The sequence below is a fragment of the Hesperophylax consimilis genome, chromosome 22 (genome assembly GCF_061612785.1).
Source record: "Hesperophylax consimilis isolate HC1 chromosome 22, BYU_Hcon_1.0, whole genome shotgun sequence".
NCBI lineage: Eukaryota > Metazoa > Arthropoda > Insecta > Trichoptera > Limnephilidae > Hesperophylax > Hesperophylax consimilis.
In genome coordinates, this window is record NC_142857.1 from 2,365,887 (window position 1) to 2,379,260 (window position 13,374).

At 33.5% G+C, this 13,374-nt stretch overlaps 2 protein-coding genes across 2 annotated transcripts in view; both read left to right on the forward strand.

Moving 5' to 3' along the window:
- Positions 1-377: 377 nt before the first annotated feature.
- LOC149412619 (uncharacterized) lies at positions 378-13,362 on the forward strand. Its single transcript, XM_089645270.1, has 6 exons — positions 378-619; positions 3,542-4,160; positions 5,427-5,628; positions 6,407-6,493; positions 11,314-11,463; positions 12,456-13,362. Exons 1-6 carry the CDS (start codon positions 404-406, stop codon positions 12,598-12,600), a joined length of 1,419 nt encoding a protein of 472 aa, XP_089501396.1. The 5' UTR covers positions 378-403; the 3' UTR covers positions 12,601-13,362.
- kz (putative ATP-dependent RNA helicase kurz) overlaps positions 386-13,374 on the forward strand; it is a 73,647-nt gene continuing 60,658 nt past the window's right edge. Inside the window, exon 1 of the mRNA XM_089645269.1 lies at positions 386-423. The gene's annotated coding sequence lies outside the window, so the exon portion shown is untranslated. The remainder of the gene's footprint in view (positions 424-13,374) is intronic.

A 13,374-nucleotide genomic window follows, 5' to 3' on the forward strand; every position in this document is an offset into this window, starting at 1 on the left:
AAATGCAGCGTTTTCCATCTTCCCCCAATGTAAGTAGTTGTCTTTTATAGTAATTAAGTAGATTACAAGTGTCATTTAAAAAAACAAATTTATTTTAAGAGTGTCCAGCTATCCTAAAAGATTATTATATTTTAATCAAAGATTCAGTTTTTTTATGGTAAAAAAATATTTAAATAAGTCTTCGTTTTCTTTTCAAACGAACCAAAAATTAATTTCGAATGTGACATATTTTTAATTTTGCTAAAGTAGGGTCCGGTAGCTTCGAAAGTTAGGTTTTTCAGGGAAATATTTTGTGGACCTGGAGAAGTGTCAAGTTCCTCGTATCGGTTTTAGTAGCGCAATAGTATATCTATGGTAGCGCATAGTGCAGAGAAAGCTGTCAAATCTGACGTTTGAATAATGCATGTATACAAAGTTTCAAAGGTTGTTTTCATTCATCTGTATTTTTTGGACTAAAAACTTGTATTGTCCCTTGTTCGAAATGTCTCTCGATTTCAATGCAATTTGTAGAATATGTTTAAAAAGTGGTGTACTTAAATCATTGTATAGAACAGCGCGGAAAGTAGACTCCTTAAGTGTTCCATGTTGTGAAATGATGATTTCTTGCGCATCTGTGACGGTATGTAAAACATATCATTTTTTGAATAACCAGGAAACGACAACTATTTACATAAATTAATTTGGTAAATATACATAAAATAGGGACACGCTATATGCACATTTAATTTTAAAATCACTTTGTATCAGTTAGATAATATTATTTTTTAATGCGAGACTATGGCATCCCCAATTGGGGTATCTTGTGAGGCTAAATGTAGTGGGGAAGGGAGAAGATAGGAAGAGGAAGGTGGGGAAGTACCTGGCTATTGATATTTGGTCACCAAACATGACCAAAGCCATTTCAAGCAACGTTTCAAAAATTCTGAATGGTAGTCTCACACCGGGGAGATACTGAGAGTATCTTCCATTCTGGAATGATAAGTAAGTATTTCAGTTCCTGGAAATTTTAGTAGTATTAAAAGAATATATTACTATTTCTTAAAAAAACGGATAATTTGAAGTCCTTTCTTCACCCTATGTCAAAATAATAAGTGTTTTACTATCTTATTTTTGTTGTTGTAACAAATAGATATAATGATATCCTTACTGGGATCTCCCGTGCTGAGGATTTAATTTACATATGATTAAAATTTAGTAGTACGGATAATATAAAGTAATTATAAATATATTGAATAGTATTATTTTTTAATGATAAACAAATGTTTATAAGACAAGGTTTTATGCATAGCATAAAGGATAACAAATAATTATAAGCAATAATTAGTCACGTGAAATATCAATACAAATTGAAAATATCTCCCTAGTAAAAATAAATGCCACCAACGGGAATTGAACCCGTGCCTGAAAAGAGCACCTGACCGGACATCAGAAGGCACGGGTCATGAGCCGTGTAGATCTTGATTAAGTTTTTTTTTTACTAACGACATTCCTGATGGACTAAGAAGTAACTTAGTTTTTTAAAATTTTATTATTTAAATAGATAATATGCTCAGATATAAAATTTTGATCAATTTTTACACCTAAATAAGTTAGATGGTCAAAGCTTTCCAATGGGAGACAGTTATTAAAACGCCCAATTAAGTATGGGAGCAATGTATTTTTAAGTTCAGGTTTCCTTCCATTTTTTTATTTTGAAAGTTATGAATTTGGTTGAATTTGTAGGTAAGTGGTAGTCTAGCTATTTTTTGATTCTGTTTAGTGTGTCTTCTAATTTCTTAAATGTTTCTGTCCAATTTTTCCCATTTATTAGAAGAACTGTATCATCCGCAAAACTTATGATTTCGCCTTCAAATTCTATGTGGCAAAGGTCATTAATGTATATTAAAAAGAGGGTTGGACCCAAAATGCTACCTTGAGGCATCAATAAACTCGCTGGTTATATTGTTAAGTTTTACCGTTTGCTTTCTATTTTCCATAAAACTCTTTAAAAAATGTCTATTCTTTATCAGTAATCCCTATATTTTCTAGTTTTTAAAAAGATGTGAGTGAATTATTGTGTTGAAGGCTTGTCGAAGGTCGAGGAATATGCCGATGCATTTTTTATGAGTCTAGAGAATTTTGAATATATTCAATTACTAAGTCTATGGCGTTGGATGTTACTAGATTTTTTCTGACCAAATTGTTTCTGGGTGTTTGATTCTAGGTAATTGAGTTGATTTTTGATTGTTGCTTCTAAGAGTTAGTAGTGATTTTTTTTAGTTTTTCATAGTCTGTAATATGTTTATTCCAGGATTGATTTTGAGTCGATAGACGGTTGTTCTTTGTATGAATGTTAAAGAGTAAAGTGTAATGATCAGTTATGCAGGATTGATGTATGATTGTGGAAAATTTTTGTATTCGTTTTTGTCATTATGTGGTCAATGCAAGTTTTTGTGAGAGTTGATTTAGACATTTAATATTCTATTCTTGTTTGTTCACTTATTGCGGCAAACATACCGTCAGAGAGGAGGAGTAATTGATAACCCTGTACTTGTGGGTGGTATCTTCAGGTATCCAGTATATTGATGTCCCCAATGATGAACAGGTTCCTGATGTTTCGTTCTTGAAGTACTATGGAGTCTAGGGATCCAAGGAATGCTGATAAATTTGTAGATCAAGGCGATCTGTAGATAGCAAAGATGCATATATCTTGACTGAGTTTTATTTTCAAACAGTTTGCATCTTGTAGTACAACATCTTCTATTGTGCATTCCATTTTATCTTTAGAGTATGCAATAATTATAATAAAAATAATATTGGACAATTTGTATAAATAGAATCAATAGAATAAAAATAGAATCTATCCTGATGCAAATCATTGTTTCTTGTAGTAATTAAGCAGAAACAAAGTGTAATTTCCATAATCTGTGCCTATTTAAAGTGCGGCGGTTAGGGAAATATTTACCTTTATCATCATGCCAGGGACTTCGCTAGCATGGCAGGTGAAATAATACTATAAAAATGTATTTACTGTAAAAAAATTTCTTGGGTGAAATTAATAAAAAAAACTTTTGCATCAAAACAATGGCTGCCAAGTGAACAATCAATTTTAATTTTAACGAAAATAATATTAAAATGCTCGTATTCCATTTCCGAAAACTGAAATACGTACTTTTCATTATTATTTAAGTAACAACTACAAAGTTTTTTTTAAATTAAAAATGTGCATATTAAGCCTGTTCCCATTTACCTTATTTAATAACAATACGTTTTTGCACTTCTGTTGTAACTCCACCCATAACCTCTTTTTTAACCTGAGGTTCCTCCTTTAACTACTGTTAAATTCCCTTTTTTGCCCCCATTTTCAAAATCGCTCTTCTTTCTGTTTTTGAAATTGATCCTTATAACGCCATTAGACACAGAACATGTAGCGGGCCATTGGATACGATTTTAGACACAGAATCAGAAAACTAAAATGTTTGAAATTTGCTTTATCAGGATCCCCTTATTTACTTTTTTCTAGCTAGTCAGAAAAAAGGTTTATTTTTAAATTTAATTTTAGGCTGATGAGAACGACGGCCTTCCGAAACATATCTGCACCAAGTGTATTTTAAATCTTAAGACTGCATTCACTTTCCGAAAGCAATGCGAACAATCGTTTAAAATTTTAGTGAAGCTACATAAGGAAAATCTTCTGAAAGAAGAAGATAAAAAAATTGTTTTATTAGAAACAGAAAATAATATAGAAATTTATGAAGATGCGTTGGAATTAAAAGAAGAATTAGATGACCAGTTAAAAGATGAATTCGACTATGAATACAAAGATCACCAATTACCGGATTTAAATTCTATTCAGGATTCAGTTGAATTACATCTCATAGATCCGAATAATGATACAATTGAAGTCAAAGACGAGATTGAGCCCATACATGAGGAAGTTTATAAAAAGCTACGAAAAAGGTTGAAAAAACTACCAATTGTCGTCAAGGCAAAGGTTACAAAAGTTAAACCACAAAAAGCTGAACATCTTTTGGGTGTTGACATAAAAGCAATGAAAAATAGCAAAGGAAAATATCAATGCAATCAATGTCCCAAAGTCCTTAACTATAGACGATCGTTCGTTCGTCATTTGGAGGGACATCTCGGCATTAAAAGTTTTTTCTGCGAGATTTGTCAGAAGTGTAAGTAAAATTATTTATTTTCAATTCTCTTTATCCTCGCATCTCATCTAGGTATCTTCAAAATCCTGTTATACTAAGGACGGGTTGTTTCGGAGAATCTGAACAATTCATCAAATTTCAACGTTCATTTTCAAGTTCTGTGTAAGACTTTTTCAAGTTCTGTTTTTATTTCAGTTTTGTCAAGCAACTAGCCTACAATGATATAAAAACAGAATTTGAATATGTCTTTCACAGAACCCGAAAATGAACGTTTAAATTTGATGAATTGTTCAAATTCTCCGAAACAACCCGTCCTAAGCCTTTTCTCCTGAAAGATCCTCTACACACAAGAACTCCATATCGATACCCGTCTTCTCTATCCAGCCATTCATCTGTACACATATGACCGCTCTTTATCTTTTCACAAACTATTTGAAGTTATGAATTTATTAATAAAAAACCTTTCTAACTTAGTTCCACTTATTTAAATTTCTTCAACAACTTTAAATTTTACCAGTCCGAAGATGCCTGTTGCAAGGAGAAACTGGTCCGATCTATAATAAATAATTTCAACTGGACTTTTAATCATTCTAAATGAAATTTTTTAAAATTGAACGTTCACCAAGAATTATAAATTATAAGTTACAAAATTATAAATTACTGTTTATTATATTTAAAACTATTATCATATTTTTGTTTTTTTAATTACTTAATTGTGCCGACACAAATTTTTTGCAAAATTATGTTTTTAAGAGAAATGATTTTTTTGATAGTGCCTATCGGCAACAACGGCACCCGACAGATTGAAGATGCATAGTATATTCAGAGTCCTGAGGAGGACTCCTGGAGGAGAAGTCCTGAGGAGGAGTAACGACTAGGGATTCTTGTTGCTATTGTATTTTTTTTATTTTTTATTTTATTTATTTATTTATTTAATTCAAAAAACAGTTTTTACATAAAAAGCATACTCTGCACATCTCACTAGGGCATTCCTGTATCAAGATGTGCAGCTTTACAATAATATCATTTAAAAAAATACATATATGTAAATTAAAAATAATAACAACATTAAATTAAATTTAAACAAAAAAAGAAAAGTTTATGACACGGACGTTTCGAGACCGGTAGACAAAATTATGTTTTTAAGAGAAATGATTTTTTTGATAGTGCCTATCGGCAACAACGGCACCCGACAGATTGAAGATGCATAGTATATTGGTGTTACATCATGATTTCCTCATCTTCATGTTTGTAGACCTCGTCTTCATGTTTGTATTATTTATTCAGATTACGCACGAAGATGGGTGCACATGCAGACGCATACTGTTGCAGCCATCAATAAGTTGTACAAATGCAAGGAATGCGATAAATCTTACAAACACCAGAGCTCCCTCAGCGTACATATGTCATTCCATATCAAGAAGAAACCGCACATCTGTGATGACTGCGGTAAATCATTTCACAGACTGGAAAGACTCAAAGAGCATAAGTTAGTATCTATTTTAATTTTTCATTTAGACTCTAGTTGTAAGGGTATATACAGTTTAACAATTAACTGAAAATTAAAAGTGGAACTAAAATGTATATTACTATCGCGACACCGAGTTATTCACATTCAGAATGAAGTGTATTCATGGTTGTAAAATATTTACCCAATGTTAAAAATCACATACTATGTTGTAACCGGACATCGCCCATCTACACCAAGCAGTCAATCATTAAGAAATGCAAAACTGAAAAAGAGATGCATATAATTGTAGGCCTTTCTTCTAAAATGCACTTTTTATGACCACACTCGCGGCTTGTTTGCGGTGATGAAATTTTAAAAAGAGGAGGGGGAGCATGTGGTGTAAAAAACAACTTAGATATCGCACAAAACTCTCGTTTGGGGTAAGTGAATTACCCCCAGCGGAACGGAAGTATTAAAATTGTTTTTGAGTGCAGACAAATGGAAAAATGGCAACACAATTTTTTTTGTTCCAAATGCTTTTTATTTTGATCTGAACAAAATTTATGATGCGTAATTTCCGCTTTATAGATACAGTCAAACTTGGTTATAACGAGCACGAGGGGACCGACTAGATTTGCTCCTTATAACCGTGAACTCGCTATTGCCATGATCGTTAAAACCAAGTTCGACTGTATTAGATTCTAAGAATTTATTTCAATTATTTACAGTTTTTAACCAAATTAAATACATAAAATCATTAATTAACAGCTGTAAAAATAGTGCATAATTTTTTTATTGATTGGTTTTTTGATTATAGGAAAACTCACAAAAGTATCAAAGATTTAATCTGTCAATTTTGCTCAAAGGAATTCTCCGTTTATAAAAACCTTATCCAGCATATAAAGTAAGTAACTATGTATCAACTTGGTTGTACATAATAAACAGTTTGATGGATTTAGAAATGGAGACCGTCAAGAAATAGGTTCTTTTATGCATTGTTCATTTTCACATCCTATTCAGTTTAGAGTTAAATTCAATTATAATACAAAAAATATTTCGTGGTACCTTACGCATAGATTTTGTACTAAGAGAACCTGTTTCATCTGTTTTTGCTGTAGTGTTTTGTGTTGTGTGTGTATTAATTGCCGTAAATTGCGTGTACAGGGTATCCAGGATTAGAGTGCACGAAATTCGGGAGGTGATTCTACATAATATGCATAGACATATGAATATTAGTAGACCTGCCCTAAGTGATTAAAAGCGTATTATTCCCCACTCCCCATACCGGTTCCATTGGAGCCGGCTGGGCTCGCGTATGGCTTCCCGTGAATCTTGAGAATGTGACGTCATCATTCTTGTTCGAACTAGCGTCGAGCTATGGTCGAGGCATTTTATGAAATAACACAGCAAAATACTGGCTTGTGATATGAAAACTTGTAAAAATAGATGTGAAAAAGAGAATAAACCCAATTGTCGTATTACATTCCATATGTAAGCATCATTTTAAGCTTATTCACATCGTATAATATGAATCAGTTGTAGAAACATATACTATTACATCGAGATACATCTGGTCGAATGTAGCGATTCTCAAGTGTGCGCATCGTTGTTACTGGGAAGTAAATTATGAACACTTATAAAAGTGTCTTAACTAAATACGTAAACAAAATATTCGACTCTGAAAATAGAAGAATTTTTTTTTGCCGAATTTGGACTTCGCAAAGTTGTTCATAACGTGGCGAGTAATTTGCGCTCCCATGTAAAAATGTCTATTCATTCAAAAGCAGATTTTAATTTTAAGAACTAAATGGTGATATTAAAATGCGAGATGCCTATATACTGTCAGATTGATTTATTGACGAATCACAGTCAGCTTTACCCCCTTCGTTCTTCAACAGTTGATTTTACCCCTCACCTTTAATTTCTAGTCTATATATTCTTATGTCTGTGATAATATGTAAAAAAGTTTAATAACTTTTTTCGAAATTTCAACGTTTTAAGGAAGTTTTATGGTACAAAAGTTGAATTGTTTGTATTAAGAAAATAATATTCCTCCATGTAAAAATATTTTTGTATGGGAAAAAAAAACAATGGAATTTCGTATAAATTTATTTATCTTTTTTACTGTAGAATAACCTCCTGAAGTTTGTGCACTTTGCCCCCGGTATTATTATGAGAGAATATGTAATATTACTAAAAAAAATACCGATAATACATATTTACTGTAAATGTTATTTATTACATTTGAATTGGTGATATGTTCAATTTGTGGGTACTGCCACCCCGGGAACCATTTATCGGGTAAACGACACCTCTGCCATAGTTAGAACGCTTGGTGATTTAGCAGGGGTGCCCGGTTTTACGGGGTGAGGTGAGGAGACACTGATCATAAATCCTAACCAAGAAATGTAATCTCTCATAACGAGTTTAATTCGTGCCAGAATCTTACTTGTTATGTGAAACACTCGTTAAGCGAAACAATTTTTCCCACATAAATCAGTGTAAAATACTATAATACATTCCATGCCAAAAAAACCCTCTTTTTTTACGTTTATTCAAATAAAATTACATACTTATACACTGTTAAGGAGCATAATAACATGGAATGCGATTTCGATTTGCAAAAAACTATAAACAAATCGAAATAACTAGTTTATTATTTATGAATTTATGACAAATAATTCATTGTTTTTTTTACTAGAAAGCTGTCTAGAGACATTTGTTTTTGTGACACAGCATTATCCTTGAATACATTTGTAGAATGCATAGCCACCTCCTTACTAGGGTGATGCTTCTCAATGCAGGATGCAACAGTTTCCCATGCTTTCAGCATTTCTCTTATTACACTAGAAAATTGTTCATCTGCTCATCCACTAACAAACGCTCCTCCATAACTTCTTGCCGTGAAACGCAATGCAACTCCATAAGATCTTCCATGGTCAGGTCTTGACTGTGCTCTTCCAGAAGCTCATCAATATCCTTGTTATCCACCTCCAGTCCCATGGTATTAGCCAAAGACACAATCACGTTGACTGTAGACTCCATGGGTACTGTTTCAAACCCCTCAAAATCACTCATCTCAAAAAATCTGTTTTGCTCGTTATAGGAGATGATTTATTACAGGTTCCACTGTAATAAATTTTGGAAAAATTCTGTACCTATTGTTTTTTGTATGTTTTTATTTAGTTATAAAAAATTATGTTTTTATATCTAGCATAAACCTTTTAAGAACTTATTTCTATGACATTAAGGACACTTTACAATACATGTTTTGATACAGACTGAAGCATTATGTTTGATTATATAATATAATATACATTTTGGTGTATTCTCTAATAATAATAATAATAATAATAATTGGATAATTTGTAGAGCGCCGTTTTTGTGAAAAATCACCTCAAGGGCGCTGTACAATTTATTTCCTAGGATCTACATTTGTTATTTAGAAATGATACCAAAACATACTTACCTGGCAAGTCACTTCCAACAAACACACTTATATTAAAAAGTTTATGCTTATAAAAGATAGAACTGCACGCAGAGGACACTATATCAAAAAACACTGGTCGTCGCATGATCTTAAGTCTGCTATAGTTTTTATTTTAATTTAAATGTATTTTAACTGTCTTAAAAGCCTACAAATTGTTAGTTGTTATCATTTTTATTTATTTATTTTTAATTATTATTTTTATTTATTTTATTTTATTTTTAGTATTTTTTACATTTTGTTAATTTAAATTTAAATTGCCGTCAACTGTGAAAGTGAAGGTTTCTGAAATTATGGATACGACTGTCTGAAAAGGTGCGTTTTAAGTTTAGACCTAAATTCTGTCGAGTCTGCGATCATTCTCAAATCATGTGGCAGTCCATTCCAGGCTTTAGGTCCTGACACGGCAAAAGCACGCTCACCGAACTTAGTATCTGGTGTGCGCTTTGGTTCCTTCAACCTTCCGATAGCTGATGACGTTGCTGACCTAAGGGTTGACTGTCGGGAGTTGGAATCTTCTGGAATACACAATTCTGATAAATAAGCCGGAGCCATTCCGTTAAGTGACTTAAATACCATCCAGCATACCTTGAACTGGATTCTTTCAGGACATTTGAGCCAGTGCAGATTTTTGAGATGCTCTGAAATGTGGGAGTATTTAGATACTCCGGTGATAAGCCTTGCCGCGGCGTTGAAAACGGATTGTAATTTGTTGATTTGACATTTAGGGAGACTTGCATATATTCCGTTGCAATAATCTAGACGTGAAACAACATAGGAATTGACTAGCAATTTAGTCGCCTCTGTTGGCAGGTTTCTCCGCACTGCTTTAATTTGCCTTAATTGAAAGAACCCCGTGCTTACAGTTCTGTTCACCTGAGTTTTAAGGGAAAAATTAGCATCCAGATTGACACCCAGTAATTTGATGCACGTTTTTGGAGTGATGTCACTTCCGGAAATGGTTATTGGGGAGTTTTCAATGTTATGCTGACGTCTGCTTGTAGCAGTCCACAGAAACTCAGTCTTTGTGGGATTCAGTTTCAATCTATTTGAGGTCATCCAGCGAGTAATTGCTTCTATACACTCAGTTATACGAATTTTTAGACTGTTTATTTCTTCTGGTAAGCAGTAAAAATAAACTTGCTGGTCATCAGCGTAGCAGTGAGATAGAAGGCCGAATGATTCTATTATTTTAGCGACATCATTTGTGAAGAGGATGAAGAGTAGTGGGCTCAGAACGGACCCTTGGGGTACTCCAGATGAAAGGGTTGCATAATTTGATTGGTTTTTTCCTACTTTTACGGCTTGTAAACGGTTGGCCAGGTACGATGTCAGCCAGGTCTTAACATCACAGTTTAAACCAAATGATTCATCTAATCGTTTAATAAGAAAGTCATGGTCAATCGTGTCAAATGCAGCACTCATGTCCAAGACTGAAAGAAGTGCCAGTTTACCCGACTCAATGGCAGTAGTTATGTCCGACAAAACACGTAGTAACCCGGTTTCTGTGGAGTGGAACCGTCTGTATGCAGATTGGTATTTAGTTAATAATTCATTTGAATTTAAGTGACATATGACCTGTGAGGCAGCGATTTTTTCTAATATTTTTGATATAAAAGGCAGATTTGAAACGGGTCGGTAATTTGAAAGATCTTCAGCGTCCAGTTGTGGTTTTTTTAATAATGGAGTTACGATAGCTGATTTAAGGGATTTTGGAAAGTCACCCGTGCTAAGTGACTTATTGAAAAGATGAACTAAAAAGGGAGCAATTTCATTGCAATACTTTTTCAGTAGCCACGTTGGAATAGGGTCGAGCGAACACTGCTTGTTCGGTGAAGTAAGAATTAATTTCCTTACTTCTTCTAGGGATGTAGGTTTGAAGGCAGAAAGGTTTTCTCTATTCTCTGTGGGTTGTTTCAATGAGGGAGGAATGTGATTAAAAAGTTTAATGGCGTAGGACTTAAAGTGTCTTTATCCATGAATGGGGTATTTGAATAAAATATAAAGGGTGTAGTTTGTTGAAGATCTGTTTGAAGATTGTGATTGTAAAGGAATATGGAGAATGTATTTAAGGAGGATTAAGCATTTCCATAAAATTATCCAATTGTAATAACGTCTAGAATCTTATGCTTCTAATTATTATTGTATTTATGAAATTTTAATTTAACTTAAATCAGACTTGATTTCATTTGTGGTTATTATACAATTTATAAATTACGTAGATGATTGTTTTTCAGGTACAAACACACAAATGACCGAAGGTATCCATGCAAACGTTGTGAGAAGAGATTTGTAACGAATGAGTGCCTCAGAACACACGAAAAAAGACATTTAGGAATCAAAAAGTACCAATGCGACTTTTGTGAAAAACGCTTTGTGACTAAAACGTAAGGACTATAAGATTTCTTTCCTGATTTTGTAATTGTATTCTCTTCTTGTTATATTCCTTTGTCCTGTTCGGGATCAGGGAGGCACCGTTTCTACAAGGTGCTTCCAGGCTTCCCCGTCTTGGGTCACTTCAGCGACCTCCATCCATTGCTATCGCCGACTTTGTTCAAGGTCACTGGCCATCTTCTCTGGAACTGCCCTGAAACTCTTCATAGAAAGTTTGCAGATGAGATGGCTTGAATTTATGCTCGCCAGAAGGCCAAATTCTGCATAAAACAGTATACCGTAATCGCGGCGACTTTGATCGTCGCGGATATCTGCATGATTGTCGCCACCACTCACAAATTACTTGCTTTTTTTAATGACACTTCGAAAATACGTGTCAAATTAGTTGGTTTCTAATTCTATATTCAAACATATTGTCGGTTGAACTGTAAAGCTGTTTTTTTCAGACAGAGATAAATGTAAATACATTTTATAAATTCCTCAACGATTATAATCGTTTCGTTTAATTTATATTGTAAGGTATATCAGTGTATTTCTGTCTTTTATATATTTAATAATATTGGTATTAAATTTATAAAAACAGTTTATTAATAAACAAGTTCTGCTGTGTAATTATTATAACGCATGACAGGTGTTTCGCCTTCTGAAGGCATTATCAAACTGTGGTGAAGCCACTTACAGACAATATATTTATATTATTTCCATAAAAAACAATTTGCTCTTATTCTAATTACCTATGCCCTTATTGATTTCTGAGTAAAATGTTGGAAATTATTCATTACCTTATTGTTTAAATTTGACTAAAGGTCACTAAAGTAAGATATTTCCAAATGAATAATTTGCATGAATCAGGGGTTTCTTTTTCTCTGTATATCCCTCCGTTTGTTTGCCTCCACAAAGAATTCCTTATTACCAGGTTTGCAGACAAGATAGTGGCTCTGGAGAACAGGTCTCTCTGTGTGATTGACGGTATGTTTCATTTCAGTGCCAAGGACTGCCATCACAAGATGCACACAAAGGAGAAGCCTCACGCTTGCCGGGCTTGCGGGGTAAAGTTTGGTAGAACGGATCACAGGAATAGACACGAGTCTACGGCACACGGCATGCACCAGTCCAAAACTTTGCTGTGACCAAAACTTCAAGTTTGTAAAGTAAAGTAATGTTCTTGAAAAACAATGCATCTACAGTCATACTTATAAAGATTTCCTTACACGCTGCAGCGTTGGTATAGCTATACCAGTAACAGGGCCATATACTACTTGGGTTAAAATCATTACACATAATAATATGCATGCCAGATTTTTTTAGACTGGCGTCACTTTGTTCCAAACCTCCAGAACACGGTCATTTTCGCATTTTGTTTCGAACATCACGTTTCTTCAGATGACATTGACCCGGTCTGGTTTTATTTGCATTAAAATCTGGCCAGTTCGATTATGCGTCCTATATTTGTTTTTGTAAATCGATTTAAAATATCCTTCAGATAGTGCTGCAAATGGGTATTACTGCTTTTTTTACATTTTTATTACGTGACAGATCGATTGCCGGCACTACCCTGACACTATTCCAAAGGGCCAGCCGATATAAATCTGACAGCTACTGATACGGCCGATATACGTATCCGCATCAATTATGAGTAACTTTTCCCACTATCCTGACCTTATACGCCCGTAATATTTATAACGCAATTACGAGTAAGACAGTTGCAGTTTATGCCTGTAATCAAATAAAACCGAACATGATAAAAGTGTAGGTTAAGTTAGTTTTTTTATTCCCAATTTTTTTTAATATTTTTTTTTATTGAATATACAAACACATTACAATAATTTACAAATGTAGATATAAACCCGTGATTTTAATTTTTTTTTTATATAAATAATCATGGGATGGTCTGAATTCTTCAT

Coding starts and splice junctions, on each gene's coding strand:
- LOC149412619 (XM_089645270.1), top strand. CDS start 404: ATGTATACAAAGTTTCAAAGGTTGTTTTCATTCATCTGTATTTTTTGG. Junction 620..3,541: donor TTTCTTGCGCATCTGTGACG/GTATGTAAAACA, acceptor ATTTAATTTTAG/GCTGATGAGAACGACGGCCT. Junction 4,161..5,426: donor CTGCGAGATTTGTCAGAAGT/GTAAGTAAAATT, acceptor TTATTTATTCAG/ATTACGCACGAAGATGGGTG.